This window comes from Acanthopagrus latus, chromosome 23, assembly GCF_904848185.1.
Source record: "Acanthopagrus latus isolate v.2019 chromosome 23, fAcaLat1.1, whole genome shotgun sequence".
In the NCBI taxonomy this organism is placed as follows: domain Eukaryota; kingdom Metazoa; phylum Chordata; class Actinopteri; order Spariformes; family Sparidae; genus Acanthopagrus; species Acanthopagrus latus.
Genome location: NC_051061.1, coordinates 1,125,450 through 1,145,013, shown reverse-complemented (window position 1 = coordinate 1,145,013; position 19,564 = coordinate 1,125,450). Strand labels below are relative to the sequence as shown.

The following is a 19,564-nucleotide window of genomic DNA, read 5'->3' as shown; positions in this document are numbered from 1 at the left end:
GGTCATACACCACTGCTCTTCCCCTCGCAAACATTCACTCTGTCGTGCTGAAATGACTAGTATGTGCATCTGATCCAACCGAAGTGTGAATATCTACGATTTGTGATCACATTTTTGCTAAGAAATGTTTCGTTTGTTTGTTTATACAAAAACGTCAAAAGATCTACGCATTGTACTTGGGCGTCGCTTTCTGATTACATCACTGTTTGAGGAAACGGCTGTAAACGTGCGTTCGCTGCGAGGCTGTGAATCGGACAACGGTGAAAAAGCTTTAGCGTCGCCTGTGTGGTTTTTGACAGTTTTTCTACGCCATGTCATCTCTTCTGAAGGTGAACAGCGAGCTAAAGGCCAAGGTACGTGTGTGAGAGCTGCCTGGCACAGCGGGCTGCTCTGTAAGGGCACTCAGCTCTCCATGCACACTTTCCACTGGGTTCTGTGACTAATGTGACTTGCTGAGGTCTCTGTTAGATGTTGTCAGTCGTTCATTTCCATCACTCCGCGCCTGTACATTTTCAACTCCAGCCTTTAGGGTTAACTCATATATTTTTGCTCTAGAATGTTTTTTCCCCTGTTTGACCTGGTCTTTGAAGTGGTCTCAGGTGCAGCAGTTTTCTCCTCTGTGCTTCACTCTCTCAGTTTCAGCAAAGTTTTTTAACCATTGTTTTCATTGTCATTCTTAAATTAATCTGATGACTGTGAGACGTTCAGACTAGAGCCCAATGATACATATTGGAGCTGAACGATGTGGTCATAAAATAATAGCACAATATTTTGTAGGCTATATCACGATACACAATATACTGTAGAGGTATTTAAATCTCATGCAGGAGATAATTCATTGAGTACATTATGAACGTATCAGTACTGTACATGTATTAATGGTAACTTGTGCCCAGGAACAATTCAAAAGTAAAGCAACAACTAAGGTGTTTCAGTTGTCATCACTGACTTATTACTCATGTTCACTTATTTTTCATAGAGAAGTCTGCACTTAAAGGGACAAGCCATAAAACTGACCAGTCACAACAGTGCACAGATATTCTGCTGAGAACTTAGTGTCTATGTAATCATGGTAACTAAAAGATTACTTTTCCATGACAACATCACATTTGTGGCCCCTCAAATAAAGAGGTGCCCTGGTCTGTCTTTGACATTGATAGGATTGGTATCTTTAGTGTTTAGTTAACGTATTGCTCCTGTCGCTATGTCAGACATGGGAAAAGACAGATGGACTTTGTCTACTGACGGCTCAGAGCACTTTACAATACTTGTCTCATTCACCTATTTACAGACATATTATTACAGTGATGGCAGAGGCTGCCATGCAAGATGTCAACCTTTATCGTCAGGAGCAATTTGGAGTTAAGTGTCTTGCTCAAGGATACTTTGACTTGCAGCCTGGGATCTGAGAATCAAACCAGCAACTCTACCTCCTGTGCAACAGCTGCCCATGACATGATATACTGTTAATACTGTTAGATTCTGAGCTTTACCCCTGTCCAGGAGGTACTCGACCAGCTCTCCATTTAAAGGGTTAGATCCCTATTTGTGTCTGGCAGGAGTGAATGTATCCCAACTTTCCTGACACTGCCTGTGTGTGTGTGTGTGTGTGTGTGTGTGTGTGTGTGTGTGTGTGTGTGTGTGTGTGTGTGTGTGTGTGTGTACATACTGGTATTTATATTAGCCAGGAGTAAATGGATCTCAACTATTTTGACAATACATGTACATTATTGATAGTTTATGAAGCAGTACATGAATGAATTCATGCTTTTTCTTGCATGAAGTCATGAGAATCCATATACCCTTTCTTGCCAATACTTAAAGTGAAACTCTTGCCAGAAAGCAACCAGGGCTTTACTTGTGATTGAATATGAGTCAAACCTTTGTGTAAATGCATAATTACGACTAAAGAGGCACTTTTAAGATTTACCATAGTTTCGTTTTCGGGCAAGCTAATTTTCAGTGGAGTGCCTGGGGCACTGGCACACTAGCATCAAAATCGTTATTTTTAAAACAGTAATAAGGCTCAACACAACATGAAACTTTGCTTGTAGTATCACCAGGGTCTCTACACATGAACATGTGCATTGAGAACATTGTTTGTGTACACAGAGTTTACTAAAAAGAAGGTTTTTGAACTACTCACCGTAGGAGCTGGATCTCCGCCGCGTCGCCGTCATGGCAGACAAAAATTGTCGATCCCCGAGTGCGGCCTAACAGACAGGAGGATCGACATTCCCCTACAACAATATCCAAAAATCTGTTTCCAAATATAGTGTATAGATGTATTCCCCAGCCCTAATAAATCAGTATTGGCTCATTACAGATATAATAGCATCTGCAAACATCTCAGCCAATAAATTGCAAAAAAAAGTCTACATAAAGATATGTTTTGCAACAGCATCAACATTCTGTAATGTGTCCACTATAATGAGAGAAATTAAGTTTGTCTGTAAAATACACCCAGTCTTTGTGAAATATTTCTGAAGATCAGAGGGGTTCTAACTGTCCGACAATCTGTTGACAGGTGGAAACATTTAGGGAGCAGATCACCAGTGAGGTGAGTGTTTTGTGTGCCATGATACTGTCAACATTTCCTCTCTCTCATTCTCTCCTTGCTCTCATTGTCTCTTGAATTTTCTCTCCTCTCTGATTAAATTAATGCTTCATGTTAGCATTGTCAGCATAGGTTCACAGCCTCTTTTACTACAAAATGTTCTCTCCTGTTTGCTACTGCAGGCAGAGCACCTGGTGGCCAGCTTTTTTCCTAAAAAACTCCTGGAGTTGGATTACTTCCTTAAGGTAAGTGACCCATACTGAAGCATGTTATGATCCAGCAAATATATCCTAGTTGAATTGGCGGCAGCTGTGATTACTGTCTGTAATGACAAGTGCAGTTTAATACTGCTGGAGCTAGTGGGCCCACAGTATTACCCATCCGGGGTAAGCCTGTGTTACCCAGATTAGGTAGAGTTTACGCACCTTAAAAAGGCCCTTCAGCGCCTCTTTCAGTTTAACCTGCATGCACCCCTACCGTTAACTGCAACTTCCATTTTGCAAGGATAGCGGGTGTCCTTCCTTCTCCAAATGCCTTTACATTTTGTTTATTTGACATGGCAAAATGATGTGGCAACGATATTGTAAACAAATATATGTTCAACAGAAACTAAAGTTATGTCAGCCTTCTGTTGAAGGCCATCTCAAAAGCTTTCATATCTTACTGTGATGCATTGCACCTAGTCCCAACCATGCAGTAGTTTTGATAGACTACTTGTGAGTTACTCTGCGAAACACCTACTAGTAGATATGTCTCAGATATGTAGAGGTGCCCAAGTAGATTAGTGGCTGTGTCTTTTATAATTGACACAAACAATGGCCCATGAATCCCAGTCTATCCCTCACTACCTGTTATGCCTCTACTGACTGTGAGAAAAGCACAACAATGCCCAGAAAGGACTTGAAATGTGTCCATTATGTATGACTTTTTTTCAGGGCTCTATCATTGTTTGTACACAAGTCAGTTTTCAACCTTTTTCATGTGGTCCACATCCAGGAGCCCATTTTCAACGTGGCTGACCTGAAAGAAATCCATTCAGAGATCAAGTGCAAAGTCCCAGAACCGATTCTCTTCACTAACAGCCATGATGGCATTGATATAGTAAGTCTAAAGTATCTTCTATCAGCGCAGGTAAGTGATTATGTAAAACAAAAGATCCAATTGGTTGCTTTTGGACGGGGGCCTCCAAATTGGGGAGCTGATTTCCTCAAAGCAGAATATAAAGGAGATGTTCAGTTGACAGCATGTTCGTCACAATGAAATGAGACACAAACTGAATAAAGGATTGGCTTGACATTGAAATGTGTTAACACTAAGTTATTTCAGCCACAATGAGGGGGATGGAGTTGCTCAGTTGATGGAGATAGTCCTGTTGTTATCGTCTTCTTCTTCTTCTTCTTCTTCTTCTTCTTCTTCTTCCTCCTTCGCATGCCTCTAAGTCGTAGAAAAAGGGTTTCCTTTGCCTGAAGAGTGCCAACATGCAGTTCACTTAACTCACACAGAATGTACACTTGTGCTAATATCGCTACAGGACAGTCTTCTGAGCTAAGTGTGACACACAGTTCACCACAGTCTGCTGCTGCACACCAGTCCAATTGTTGGTGATAACGCTGGTTTCAGAACAGACAGTCACTGACAGTTTTCTGTGGTTCTGTGAATGTGAACATTAAGTTATTAGGATTTATCCTCTAGGCAACAGGAATGTATGAACAAAAGTTCATGATAACATATTCAATACTTGTGTAGTCCAAACTGGTGGGTTGACTGATCGACAGACCAACATAGAGCCGTGATGTTAGCATAGAGCCTAAAAATGAAATAACTCTTCTTCTGTTTGTGCTGCAGAACTACAGGAAGAGGAAATTAGAAGATGATGTCCCTGGTGGGAACTGGCAAGGTAGAAACAAAATGTCAGATATCAAAACATATACAGTTTGATGATAATTAATAAACTTTGTTCTGTAAATCTCTATTGCCCTTCCTTTTCATTGTGTATATATAATCATATGGTCCAACTCCAGGCCAATGAGAACACACTGAATTCTGTATTTGGGTCATTTCCATAAATTCAGAACTTTTTATGTCATTGGCTTTTTTTAAAAAAAAAAAAGAATAGATCCTACAGTTGTACTCCAAATACATTTCAGTCATTCATTTTTTAAGTCTGGCCCACTAAGCTTAATTGCATAATTTTTGAGATTTATGTATACTGTGTATCATAAGACGTGCTAAAACTGTTCCATTAGTATAGAAAATCAAATTTGATTGAATGACAGTGTAACCAAACCAAATAGTGAGCTGGATGGGGATCTTGCTCCAAATCATGGAGCACGGTGTCAGAACTCAAACCAGCACCAGAGGAAGTGTTTGTAACTGTAATCCTGTGTTTGGTTCCAGGGGAGATGATGAAATGTAACGCCAAGCTGGTGGACCTGATTGAACGAGTCAAACCAGAGATCAGGACACTGATTGAGAAGTGTAATACAGTAGGTGTCACACACTCACACACACACACAGACACACACAGACATTATTAATCAATTCATAGTATACTGACAATATACCAAGTAGAAATCCCCTGTATCTGAACGTTTTTCTTCACCATGAGGAATAAGAGAAGAAGTAAATTCAGACTATACACTCACCGGCCACTTTATTAGGCACACTTTGCTAGTACCGGGTTGGACCCCCTTTTGCCTTCAGAACTGCCTTAATCCTTCGTGGCATAGATTCAACAAGGTACTGGAAACATTCCTCAGAGAGTTTGGTCCATATTGACATGATAGCATCACGCAGTTGCTGCAGATTTGTTGGCTGCACATCCATGATGCGAATCTCCCGTTCCACCACATCCCAAAGGTGCTCTATTGGATTGAGATCTGGTGACTGTGGAGGCCATTTGAGTACAGTGAACTCATTGTCATGTTCAAGAAACCAGTCTGAGATGATTCGAGCTTTATGACATGGCACGTTATCCTGCTGGAAGTAGCCAACAGAAGATGGGTACACTGTGGTCATAAAGGGATGGACATGGTCAGCAACAATACTCAGGTAGGCTGTGGCGTTGCAACGATGCTCAATTGGTACTAAGGGGCCCAAAGAGTGCCAAGAAAATATCCCCCACACCATTACACCACCACCACCAGCCTGAACCGTTGACACAAGGCAGGATGGATCCATGCTTTCATGTTGTTGATGCCAAATTCTGACCCTACCATCCGAATGTCGCAGCAGAAATCGAGACTCATCAGACCAGGCAACGTTTTTCCAATCTTCTATTGTCCAATTTCGGTGTGCCTTGTGCGAATTGTAGCCTCATTTTCCTGTTCTTAGCTGACAGGAGTGGCACCCGGTGTGGTCTTCTGCTGCTGTAGCCCATCTGCCTTCGATGTGTTGTGCGTTCAGAGATGCTCTTCTGCATACCTTGGTTGTAACGAGTGGTTATTTGAGTTACTGTTGCCTTTCTATCAGCTCGAACCAGTCTGGCCATTTTCCTCTGACCTCTGGCATCAACAAGGCATTTTCGCCCACAGAACTACCGCTCACTGGATATTTTCTCTTTTACGGACCATTCTCTGTAAACCCTAGAGATGGTTGTGCGTGAAAATCCCAGGAGATCAGCACTTCCTGAAATACTCAGAACAGCCCGTCTGGTACCAACAACCATGCCACGTTCAAAGTCACTTAAATCACCTTTCTTCCCCATTCTGATGCTCAGTTTGAACTGCAGCAGATCGTCTTGACCATGTCTACATGCCTAAATGCATTGCGTTGCTGCCATGTGATTGGCTGATTAGGAATTTGCGTTTAACGAGCAGTTGGACAGGTGTGCCTAATAAAGTGGCCGGTGAGTGTACATAACATAAGTCTACAGTCACTGATGTCTCTCACACCTGTAGTCCACTTCATTTTGACCTGGAAGTGCTGCTCAGAAACCACAGTAAGAGTCTGTTGCCTGCTCTTCATCTGACAGCACACTATATATTTGTGTCTAAAGAATTCCTTCATATAGAGTAGAATGTGTCCATATCCAATTGATTAGTCTTGCTTTCACTGAAAAACAGCACTGCTAATAAAGCTCTACTAGCTTCATCAACAGTGCTTTATTTATATCTTATGAACAGTGTGCATACACAACACAAAACTGGAAAGGCAACAAAAGCTAGACAACATAATTGTGGCTTAAAACACTTCTTAAAGAAAGGATTAAGATAAATAGACACATTGCACTTCCTGTGTGAACCAGTGGTTCTAAGCTTTTACTGTGAAGCAAGATTGGGAAATGTTGGGTTTGCATCAGCTAATACAGTTAATACAGCTGTGATACAGCTAAACCAGTCAGTTAAAAGGCTGAAATGTAATTCAAATGAGAACAAGAAATCAGGTAAGCATAGACACATGCAAGCTAATTCATCAGTTGTCCACACAACACACCTCTTTTTTAACTCCTTTTCACATTTGAACAGGTAAAATAACTGTACTCACACACTCACACACCATTTGTCTCTACACTTTGTCAGGTAAAGATGTGGGTCCAGCTGCTGATCCCCAGAATAGAGGATGGAAACAACTTTGGAGTCTCTATACAGGTCAGTCTTTATTTACTTCATTGACAGGTTCAAAAAATAGATGAGAGGCTAAAATAGCTCACTGCAAACATGGTGCATTAAAAGAGAGTGTCCTGTAGTCAGCACAGCAAACGCAGTTTACCCCACTAATTATTAAAGCATATTTTTTTGTCTAGGTATTATAAATTGAACTCTTAAAACTCTACTAAGTAGTGTGTCGCTTCAATTGTCTAGAGTAAATGGTTAGTGCTTAAAGCAACATTTTGTAGAAATCAGCATCTTGTGCACCCTGACTGGCCTTCACAGTTTCAGCTATAGCAACAGCAATGTATGAAGATGTAGTGGCCAGTAACTCCTCCAAATGATGTCACATTTGAGATGTTTTGTTTTTATTGCTGAAACACATACTCCCCATGGCAGAAATACTGTCATCATCATTGTCTGCAGACTTGGATACCGTCATGACCCATGGCACTACAAGAGAGGAAGAGAGGAAGTGTTTGAATAATCCATTGCAGACTCAAACAGGTTTCCCTCAAGAGTGTGTCTATATTTAGCACCATCCATCTTTCCTTCAATTCTCACCAGTTTCCCAGTCCCTGCTGAGGAAAAACATCCCGCAGTGTGATGCTGCCACCACCACGCTTTACTGTGGGGATGGTTCAAAGTTCAATTTTAATCTCATCTGACCAGAGTACCTTCTTCCATGTGTTTGAGAAGTCTACAATACCTTTTGGTGAACTCCAAACATGCTGCCTTACTTTTTTCTTTAAGAAATGGCTTTTTTTCTAACCACATTTCCATAAATCCCAGCTCTGTGGAGTGTACGGCTTAAAGTGGTCCTATGGCCAGATACTCCAATCCCTGCAGTAGAGCTGCCCAGCTCCTTCAGGGTCATCTTTGGCCTCTTGGTTGCTTCTCTGATTAATGCCCTCCTTGCCCGGTCCATGAGTTTTGGTGGACGGTCCTCTCTTGGCAGGTTTGTTGAAGTGGCATAATCTTTCCATTTTCTAATAATGGATTTAATGGTACTACATAGGATGTTCAAAGTTTGGGATATTTTTTTATGACCCAACCCTGATCTTAACTTCTCCACAACTTTGTGTCTAACCTGTTTGGAGTGCTCCTTGGTCTTCACTATCTTGGTGGTGGCCCTTGCTAAGTGGTGTTGCACCGGTGTTGACTCTGAGGCTGATCAGAACAGGGGTATATACTGAGATCATGTGAAACTTAGATTGCCCACAAGTTTATTGTATTAAACTAATTATGTGGCTTCTGAAAGTAATGGATGGGGCTTCAATGCTAGATGGAGGTAGATACATATACATATGCATGCAACACTTTTCAATTTTTTATTGTTTAAAATGATTGAAAATACGTTGTTTATTGTTTATTAACATAAACAGTTTCGAGTATTTTGTGTAAGTCCATTACATGAAATCAAATTCCATTTAAATTGGGTTGTAAGGCAACAAAATAGAATGAATGCCAAGGGGGTGAATAATTTGGCAAGGCACTGTTCATACATTTCAGAGTAATGTTGAGGTGGTCAATAGAAGATTGTACAAATGGAATGTGAAAGGCATTGTTGTACACATAATGATGCTTCTCACATTTGATTTTACTTAATATCAAACCTTAATTTTAATCCATGTTATCACATTCAACCAGCAGTGTTGTTTGTACTTGCACTTGAAGTAATGTAGGTATTTCATAAAGTCCTTTGGATGTCATTCAATATTCATAGAACCATGTTCATAAGGAAAGTTGTACTTGTTATAAAAAATATACTGTGGTTTCTGGGCTTTCTTCATCAAAGGTGTCGGCGTGTAGTATGTTGATAAAAGAATTCTGCGGAGGCAAGGCTGGGTGGAATGATAGAGCAATCTTTATTGAAACAGATGCCAGCGTCCGAATCAGAATCGGCCACATTCTGATGTTCTCAAATCTATGGCAAAAGCAAGGCCAAAATGCTTTGCCCTCTGCCCTATCAGAACTCCTATCAGTCTTCGATCTTAGGAGCTCTACCAAGTGCCACCCCTAACCCCCCTTCCTATGCAAAAGTTTTAGAGTCCCTTTTCCAGTACACACCCACTTCTTCTAATTGGTCACTTTGGTACATTATCCAATAGACTAAAAGAGGAGTTGACCTGTCTCCCCCATCACTCTAACTAACTTGGCTGCAGTCAACTCTAGTAGTCTACTAGTCATCTCTCTTGTCCCCAAACTGACACCTCTGTCCTTCTACGGGAACATAAACGTTTAGACATCTCCCACCATTTGGCGTGTGGGCCAATCTCAGGTTTAGTACTTTATGATGGCCTGCCGCCTGCTAACCTTTAGCACTCACACAGTTGAAAAAGTACTCTAGGATCCCTGGAGCTGTGAGCCTCACTCTGTTTGCACTCCTTAACTCACTTGAGGAGAAACAATTAGTCATCATTCAATCTAAACTAAGTAAACTCACAAATCAGAATGTGTTGCCATCCAGATACCTCAATACTCAAATCAACTGAACTGTATGAAATGGTTCTCCTATAAGAATTCTAATTGAGTCTTTCTAATTTTAAGTATAGTAATTTAAACAGTCCAAACAAACTCAATTAAATTTGCAGCATTGATCCATTTTTATCAGATTATTTGAGAGCAGTTCAAGTCAGCGCAAGACTCTGTTGTCATCTGCTCCGCTCAGAAGTATTTGCTCCTGCTCTATATTGAAACATTTTAGTAAATATATAAATTCTGTGTTGTCACTATGTTTGACACTGGGGGGCAGCACTGATACGCTCCACATCACTGGCTCTGGTAACAGTGGAGTAAATGTTTTTTTTTTGTTTTTCAAATCTCATTGTTGTCCAGAAGGTTTCCCAGGTTACACTGATGGATTTAATCACACCCATAATATTCACCAGAGGCTGAGGTTTAACAATTGGTTAATTAATTATGATTGTTCCACATCCTACTATTACCTGATTACATGATGAGGATTCAGATCCAGGATTTGCAACTTGTAATACTTAGAAACAAAACTCTCATGCTTTTTAGATGCTACTGACTGATCAGACCTCACTTCCCTGTCCTATATCCGAATCTACATGTACATCACTGGGACAAACAAACACAATGTCTTTAACTCAGACAAGGATGGATCTCGATGTACCCAACAGATAAGACTTCTTCATCGGCAGCATTTCACAAAGATTATAAAGTTTCATCCTAACATACTAAATTGAGGGAGTTTGTGGACTTTATCCACATGTTACAGAGTAGACTATACTGTGTATTGGTTACTGTTTAACGTACTTGGAAAATTGTTTACTGTCATAGTAGTAGTCCCTTATCATAAATGGAGTGTGAAGAAATCGGTGTAAATAGTGGCAGACGGGTAAGACTTTAGACACAGAAACAGGCAGGCTGGTACAAACTGTCACTTTTTACAAGGCAACGAACAACTTCAAGTTCTGATTTAATGTTGAGTTTATGGGAAGACATTAATGATTAAGAAAGTCGATGTGTAAAATGAAACCCACAGAACAAGAAGCTTGTGTTTAAATACTGTGTTTTTCCTACTTGACATTGATCAGGTAATGAACATGTGTGCCAGACATACCGTGGTCCATGTGTAACAGTAATTCAGTTATCCGTTTCATTTCACCACAGGAAGAGACTGTAACAGAGCTGAGGACAGTGGAGTCAGAGGCAGCATCTTACCTGGACCAGATCTCCAGATATTATATCACCAGAGCCAAGCTTGTCTCTAAAATTGCCAAGTACCCTCATGTGGTGAGTAGTGTTTCAAGCTCTTCTCTGAGAGAACAACTCTGGTTGTGTTCTTGTGTGCCAATGTGCTGAATCTAATATGCAGGAGGACTACAGAAGAACCGTGTCAGAGATTGATGAGAAGGAGTACATCAGTCTGAAGATCATAGTTTCAGAGCTCAGGAATCAATATGTGAGTATTGATTTGATTCTTTTTAACCCTCATCCACACAAGCTGCAGTGGAACATGGTAAAAGTTGCAAGAGGATTAAGAGCATGATGTTGAGATTCAGAGGGCGTTATTGGAACTCCTCTGTACAAAGCCCTCTACAAGAAGGCTGTTCCAGAATAATGTGTATGTCTCAAAATGTTGAGGAAACAACTGGTTTCAGTAAGGCATAACCTCTGAACTAAATAAGTGCAGTCTTATTTGTCAAATGCCAATGTTTATAGGCTATGTCAAGCTACTCAAACCTGAATTCAAAGCCTGCTCTCATTTTTTCTTTGGTCACTACTATCACCTATTCCCCTTTCAAGCATGCTATGCCTAAAGTCATTTTTTTTGGCAAGTTTACATTTATTTAACATGCAAATGTTAAACGGTGCCACCTCTGCCTCATTTGCAACATGCAAATATTAAACAAGACTTAAAGTGACTGCTGAGGGCATGAGAAAGCTGGTATTTGGTTACCTTGCTAGCTTGTACTTGTGCTGTAGAAGAATGTAAACTGTGAGATAAACTTCAAGAACAATGTAAAAAATATTATAGAGCTTAGAATTAGTTCCCACAAAAATATTACATTTCATCCAAACTAAGTCAGAACTTGGAAACTAAAGATCTTCTGAAAAAAAGGTAACTATTCAATTCCTATTGTACTCTCTGCTACAGTTCATACATTTCCATAAATACGTCCATCAGCTCTGTTTACAATAATTACAGAAATATAAGGTGTGTGCAGTTTATTTCCAGCGTTGTTTTGAATCAAACAGCATCATGTTCTGTAATAATTAGTGCCTGCTGAAGTTGAAGTTGAAGTTTCCATGCTCTAGTTCAAACACCGACACATAGATTGGAGAGGATACAGACAGCGTAAAATGACACTGAAACATTTGATCTGCACTGTTGTGGGTTTTTACCACCTCAAATGAGGCAGAGGTGGTGCCGTGCCTTTCACTGGCGCATACAGACTCTTTTTACAATGAATGTATTTTAAGAGTTTAATTTTTATAATGAAGAAAATCATCCTGTTAGAGCATATTTTATTTTTAAGAATTCAATTAAATAGAATATACTATAATATGATAAATCTCTCTATGCACAAAAAAACCCTTCTGTCAGTCTAATGTCTCTTTAGTGTAAATAAAACCGATCGGTGCCTCAGTCAGATATGAGTGTAGTTCACAATGCTGATCTTCACCTTTCTGCTTTTTGCTTTCAGGTGATTCTTCATGACATGATCCTGAAAAACATTGAGAAGATCAAGATACCCAGAAGCAGCAACTCTGAAGCTCTATACTGACAGCTCCAACAAACACACACACACGCACACACACACATACACACACACACACATTTATGTTACTCCCCTCTCAGATGTGCAGAGTTGTGGGATCCTCCTCTGTCTGGTTTCAGCCTTAATCTAGAGTCACTGACATGGTTTCTGGCACGTAACCTTCAGTTTCGGCTCTTTGGGACCTGATCTCTGACCTTTTCCCATAAGTATCCCGACTGCATGCTGTTACAAAGAGCACCTATATGGCCTGGCTCTAATCTGCTGCTCCATTGGGACTGTAGCTCCAAGGTTCCCGCTGGTTTCTCTTCCTGTCTCGGTTATCTGCTGGTGTGGTCTTGTGGATGCTGTACTCTCCCAGTATTTATCATCTGTTTTGAATGTGGTTTTTTTTTTTTCGAGTTTTGTTTTTCAAGGTTTTCTTTTTTTGGCCTGTGTTGCTTGAACCACCCAGGGACAGTTCCCTTTGTCCCATTTTGCCCCTGCCTCTGAGGCTCTCTGAGCACACTGCTTTCCAGGAAAAGAATATGGAATTTAAAACTCCACTCAGTTCTCCCCTAGTTGGTCTTAAACTGTCGAGGGACCTACTTCACAGATATTATACAGACAGCTATCCCCCTCCCCCAGACCACAGCTGTAGTTCTTCAGCTGAAGTGTTGCTGTTAGCCTGATATACAGAGGATTTGATGTATCTAGACTTACTCCATATCTAACGGAGGATTCTTGCTCTTCACATGAGAGTTCATTGTTTCTCCCCCAGCCTTTTATTGAAAGTCCTGTGCTTGTTGTATTACTGACACCTGGGGATACTCATCAGATTGACTCAGCCCAATGCTGCATTCTATTGTAGTTGGAACTCAGAATAAAAACAATCTCCGACACTGAAAAGTGCAATGAAACGTTCACATATGTGACACCAAGCCTGACTTCCTGGCCAAAACACAAATGACGTCAGAGCAGTATGGCTGCACACACAGTGAACAATTACCAATTATGTATCACCTTTTACTTTATGTAGTGTTTGTGTTGTGAAACGTACTGTAACAGCTTTGTAGTTGCAATTTTCATTTCAATATAGTTGAAATGTGCTTGATAAAGGTCTTTGTGAGCATGTAGCAGAAGCCTACTCCTCCTGTCTCTATTAAGTGCCCTAATCAGATAAATCAGCTGCTCTACTCCCTTGTGAAGTTATCAAACCTCCCATAAAAACATCCGTTTGCCACAGGCATCCATGTCAGCAGATGCACTGGGACGCATTTAGATTGGAAATCTGGAATAATGACTCGGAAACATCGACTTCCGACTTGCATTGGATTGCAGCATAACTTCAACCTCAGCCTGAGCAGAGGTCTGATTAGTTAATAAAAACAGAATAAGTGAAAACACCTGTTTGTGGTGGCCCATCAAGTTTCTAAAAGAACAGGCCATAATTTCTTCAAGCAAGACAGATTTACTGCTGGTCAGGAATTGACCTGTCTGGCTTTCAATCAGAATGAACTCTTACAAGCAAAACGTGATGATCTTTGTATTTTGTTCACATCATAATCAGACATTGAAGCCTGGTGCGTTTGTAACATGGCAGTACTGCGGGAAATAATGGCAGTTAGGGAATGACTTTAAGGTGGTTTAATACAGGTTTGAATTTTAATTTCAACAGACCTCAGTGCATGCATGAAGGTCAGGTCTGTCACTTTTTCACAAAATCTAGTTCTAGCAAATGTAAACTAATGCATTCATTTAATCTTGCATATAGATTGGAATGCAACACATACAAGCATTCTCCAGTGTCAAGCCAGAAACGGTGTGATTGGCCCCTCTTTCCAGTAAGACTGATTGTATGAACTGTGTCTTTGCTTCAAGGAGCAGCCAAAGGGCCAGGTCATCAGTTGAGGTGAATAACAACAGTGTTTTATAATATCATGTGTAATATTCATGAAGCTGTGTTTATTAGCAGGCTAGTCTTGCCAACACTAGTAGTTTATAACACTTAGAAACCTCCCACTTTTTTTTTTCTGCCCCTCCTGCTTTTTGCCTCACGATGAGCACATTTGAACAGACAAGATCAGCCACTCCACTGCATTACCTATGTTACAAGCTAACATAACAAGACTGCAGCATTCAGTCAGCAAAGACTGCATACAGACAGGGAGAGCATTAAAGGAACCTCTAAAGTACAACGTACAAGTCACAGGTTGTGATTTATAAGCTCACATATTCTTTTGTCTTCAAGAGGAAATAGTAAACTTTTCACCTCTCCTCCCTCCCAATGTTTCCATGTGGTAGATAAGTGTTGTAGCAACATGATTACTGTTAGCATCCAGACAACTGTCCAAAGCAACGAAACAGCTGTAAGAATTTCCAATTTGACATTGGAACCTTGATGTCAGTGCTGTGAAAGGGCAGATAAACAGCCGGTTTTGTTGATAAGAAGCCAGGTTTTGATACTTACTAATCTAGATGTGAAAAAAAACGGTTTTGAACCGTCTCAAGTCACGGTGACAAGAAACACACATCAAACAGGAACCAGACTTTGACACAACACCGGAGTGCTCTCAATCCAGTGAATGCCCATCCGTTCACTCTTGTTTTACCTCAGTTTTTATCTCTCTCCATCTTCACCTTCTTTGCCTTCTCCATCAGCAGGTTCATTTTTCTTCTGCAGTTTCCCTCAGTTATTCCAGTTGTTCCACCGTTATCTGAATGTCTCTTCCTATTTTGGTTGTGTTATAGCAGATGCCCTCCTCGTTTTTCCAGGAAAAATCTCATAGCTGTGTGAAACCAGTTTAAAGTAACTCTCACATGTCTATATGTTAGCTGATATGAGACAATGGACTCTGTGTCTTTGAAATAGTTATCATTGTATCTCTTTCTGATTGATTAGCAACTGAACAGACGATGGGTAACATTCTAGAAGGACACCCAGGCAAATTTAAAGGTTGTTTTTACCTTGAAATATGGACCAGTGGCCCTCTGGATTTTCTAGATCAGTTGTCTCTTCCGTTGCCAATCAATCGAGAAGCAGTCAGACTCCCTACATTTTATACGACTTCCAAACTGGAACACAGCAGTACCACATTTAAGCCTCCCACATGGGCCTGATGTCAGAGGAAACTAGTGGTCAGGCAAATATGGTTGATGGGTGATACAATTGCAGTGTATGTCTTAGATATGTTATTCATACATTATTTTTGTGTAATTAAGACAAACAGACTTCCTGTGTAAGCCCCACCCAATCTGTACTTGTGAACAGGTACAAACAGCAGATTATTCTTACACCCTGAGTCTCTAATGCATGTCTAGTATAATTCAGTCCTATTAGACTATCATTTATAACTTATCCGATTAACAAAACAACACTGAGCGCAACTGAGCGTGTTGACACAAAAGCACACACTTCACGTGTTGGAGCTCTGGTGAACTGTGATCCACGTGGTTATCCTAGCATGTTTTTTCACATGGCAACATTTAGTAGCTATTCCTGATTGCTGCTAACGCTGTCAGCAGAGCCAGCCAGATGCACGCATCACAGCATCTGAAAAAAAAATCCAACACCATTGTGTAATTGGCAGGACATTGATTTATTTGGGCAGGCTTCCCATTGGCTGTGCTACTAGCATGTTTGTTTGTGGAGGAATCAGTGTTGTACATTCCAGGCTACTTTTAATCAGCAGGATGTTGTGAAGTTCTGACAGAGGGCCAGAAGTCTGCAGGGCTTCTGGCCTTCTGTCACACAGTAGTAGTAGCAGCCACACAGTAGCAGATCTTTCCTGTCTGTATTATAGATATATTCAGCTCCCTTCACCCCACAAACATCCCCAAACAAGCTTGTGAGAATACACTATTACTCTACTTCACTCTATTTGTGTGGGAATATGCACAGTGTCAGCACTGCATCAACTGAAAATCTTAAAATGTATTAAAACCACATTCTAACACACAAGATATTAGAATTGGTAAAATGGCAAGAGCCACTTTAAGGTGCTTGCTAATTCAGTTTATATTGTGCCTTTAGGTGCATCTTATCAAATGACCATGAACACAGAGAGCACAGAGTGAACCCTTAAATTGGAGTGAACCCTTGAGAATTGGAGGGTATACAGCAGTTGCCAACTGTCATTCTTCTAACTTGTGTCTGTTGTCGCTTTCTTTTTAAGATTTTACATAATAAAAACATTATTTTTAAAGAATCTACTAGTGGTATTTGTCCTCTTGTTTATCTTTGCAGAAAAAGTCATGCTGATAATTTACTTTATGTTTTGTGATCTGATTTCTGATATTTAAATGAAAACCCTGTTTTCTGCAAATGCGGTATATTGATTAGAGGAACCTTATTCCTTTGAGAATGTAAACTGGTTTTTGATCAGCTTTGTGCATATACACATTGACACGAAGAGTTTAGGCAGGGAAAATAACAACAGAGCAGCCGAATGACTGGAACTGACACAAAGTAGCATCTAGGCTCTAAGGAAGTTTTTTGTCGAGTTGTTAATGGAAAAGCACCCATAAATAAAGTGTCTGTGAACAATGACAATTCTGTTAAGTTTTTCAGAAAACCAAAAAGATTTTAGGAGGTTTTAGAACAGTGTTTTAGGTTTTAAGGTTCCTGGGTATTTAATGGGTTTAACATTAAGAAAATATGAGAGGACTTGTAATACACAAGAACTCACTTGAGGCAACTTCATCCCTGCCAACTCTTATTATTGACCTTATCCAAGGCAACACTTCTCAGGTTGTAAAAGCAGTCTTTGCAGTTGGTGGCCTCACCCCATTAGGCAGCCTACTTAAAGAGCTACAATGTCTTATCTTCAACAATAACTGTTGACCATCTTCAGAGAAATGGTCTCTCAGATTATTCGCACGATCCTCAAATGCCTCCTGCTTCTCACACGTGTTGCCTCGTTAATAGGTAATTTGGCCTGATAAGGCTCAACACCAGACGCACTCCACAGTGCTTTGCTCAACAGGAAAAGCCACTCCAACCTGTGGTGCACTATCAATGCAGTAATGTCTTTGCTTACCCTGTCGATGGAAGAGTCTCTACAGGTGTGTGAATACATGTCTAATACACCAGGGATGAGCATCTCATCTGAACCAGCTGCACCTCTTTCAGCAGACTATCTGTATCTGATTGACCTCTCCCTGCCAAAAAAAAAAAAAAACAGGAAAATCACCAAAAACAACACATTTTGGCTCATCTGGATGCCAACACAACAAAACCAGCAAGAGAGGCAACTGCGGTGGTTTTTCATGGCAGTCAGAACATCATAAAGGAGTATGTTGTGGGCCCTCTCACCAACCCAACCTACCACCGGGATGTCACCTTTAAGAGATATAAAAGAGACATCCCTCTGACAGTGCCTCCAGTATATTTTGGCGAACACAGTCCTATAACAATGCTTTAGCAACATGTACTTAAACCAGTCGGTATGTTGCTACATGAAACTTTTGGTATCGAGGCATCCACATACCCTGCTTACTATGACAGCATACCCAGAGGAGTCATGTCAGGAGACAGGCAGACCTGGATTGCACTGAGTACAAATGAGGAGGGCTTCTTCATCCACTTAGTAAGCGCCAATCCTCTGTCCTGGCAGATGATCAGTGTGCTTCATAATGGCCAATACTTTGACAGTATAACAGAATTGAAGAAGCAATACAGAGCAGGAACTGTGAACAAAGTCGTCTATAAACCAATGCCAAATTGTGCGTCACTCGAACCCAAGCAGAAACCCAGTTGACCCAAGCAGATTTATGTACAGGCAGTGTAGACAACAATCATGTTTATCTTGACTGGAGCTTTGCCTTCGGCCTGAGCCTGAGCCCACACGAGAGTTTTTGATGTAAGTTTTCGTGTTTAGCTAAAGGTTCAAGAGGCCATGTCGGTCTACGGCTCCGTTACCCCACATATCATGCTCACCAAGTTCCTTAATGGCAGCTTAGGCACTGGTCATGTGCCTATGAGTTGGGCAGGGGGGTAGACTGCTCTTATTCAGCCACCTACATAGACGCTTACCATTTCCTGGACACTAGTGTTCCACAGCGACTCAGGAACTCTGCATCTTTGAGCATGACATGGGCCATCTTTAACAGTTATGGTGGGTTGGCAAACAGCGCCCTAGTGTTCAGAACAATCATAACTATAGGAAACTGACTACATGTGGTGGAGGCCAACGTGCACGCCACTTGCTTCATTGCCTCTTCCTTTGCATTGAAGGGGAATCTCACATCCGGTCACCAAGGAGCAGAAAATTTCATCGGAATTGTTACAAGTTAACCTACAACTTGTAAAGATACATCAATCACATTCATGCTTTTTTACTGGTCTTTTCTTGCTGCCTTTTTTATGAACATATTTAGGCTCCTAGTTAGTCACAGGAATTCGGTGTCCACATTCTTAACCCCGCCTGCTAAGCTCTGTTTGGTTGAGTGATTGATGAATCACTGAAATATGTGGAGATGTGAGCAGCGATTTAGAAATCTAGAAGCAGGCTACATGAGACAGGGTTAAGACCACCAATAACGAACTGGCAGTTTAAAAGAACTAGCAGTGAGGTGAAGTGAAGTGAAGTAACAAAGACTGCCATGCACTCAGAGCTGGAAGAAAAAAGAAAAAGAAAAAGAAAAAATGCTTAATGTTTATATTACTTATCATCTCAGTCCATACAGGATCTAATACATGTACTTGGTATAGGAAATTGTGTAGTCAAATGTTTGACTACACAGGAGGATGCTCTTCGAGATGACACTAAAACTCCTCGCTACCTCCAAATTGCTAGCACCCAGAAAAAAAGCACTGGGGTCACCAGCGCTCCTACAGGCTGTCCAGCTTCAACAGGAAAACCTCCCAGAGAGCCAGGCTGAGGAGAGGGCCATGTCCTGGGCAAGGTGAGAGATCGGGCTCTCTGTGAGGGGATCAGAGCCATTTCTTGCTATATACGGGCTATGGGGTGCATAGGGCCCCCGCACCACTAGGGGCCCCCCTCAAAATACAAGTCCGGCCTCGATATCGAGTGACCTTTTGGAAAAGATGTGAAATGTACCTGGCACTTCTTTCATTGTACCTCTGCTGAGGTTTCAAGCGAGCCAAGGCGATACGTATGCCTGCTGATTGGTGAGATCTGGTCTCTACCGCGCAGCGCTGCAATAATGACCAGTACTACTAAGAGAGG

At 41.0% G+C, this 19,564-nt stretch overlaps 1 protein-coding gene across 1 annotated transcript; it reads left to right on the top strand.

Moving 5' to 3' along the window:
* The first annotated feature begins 166 nt into the window (after positions 1–166).
* Positions 167–16,584, top strand: LOC119013665 (proteasome activator complex subunit 3-like). The gene is made up of 10 exons (XM_037088409.1): positions 167–353; positions 2,528–2,560; positions 2,740–2,802; positions 3,554–3,658; positions 4,403–4,454; positions 4,955–5,043; positions 7,078–7,146; positions 10,786–10,908; positions 10,991–11,077; positions 12,324–16,584. The coding sequence occupies exons 1-10, from the start codon at positions 312–314 to the stop codon at positions 12,402–12,404; spliced, it is 744 nt and encodes a 247-aa protein (XP_036944304.1). The 5' UTR covers positions 167–311; the 3' UTR covers positions 12,405–16,584.
* The last annotated feature ends 2,980 nt before the right edge of the window (positions 16,585–19,564 follow it).

Coding starts and splice junctions, on each gene's coding strand:
- LOC119013665 (XM_037088409.1), top strand. CDS start 312: ATGTCATCTCTTCTGAAGGTGAACAGCGAGCTAAAGGCCAAG. Junction 354..2,527: donor ACAGCGAGCTAAAGGCCAAG/GTACGTGTGTGA, acceptor ATCTGTTGACAG/GTGGAAACATTTAGGGAGCA. Junction 2,561..2,739: donor GGGAGCAGATCACCAGTGAG/GTGAGTGTTTTG, acceptor TTGCTACTGCAG/GCAGAGCACCTGGTGGCCAG.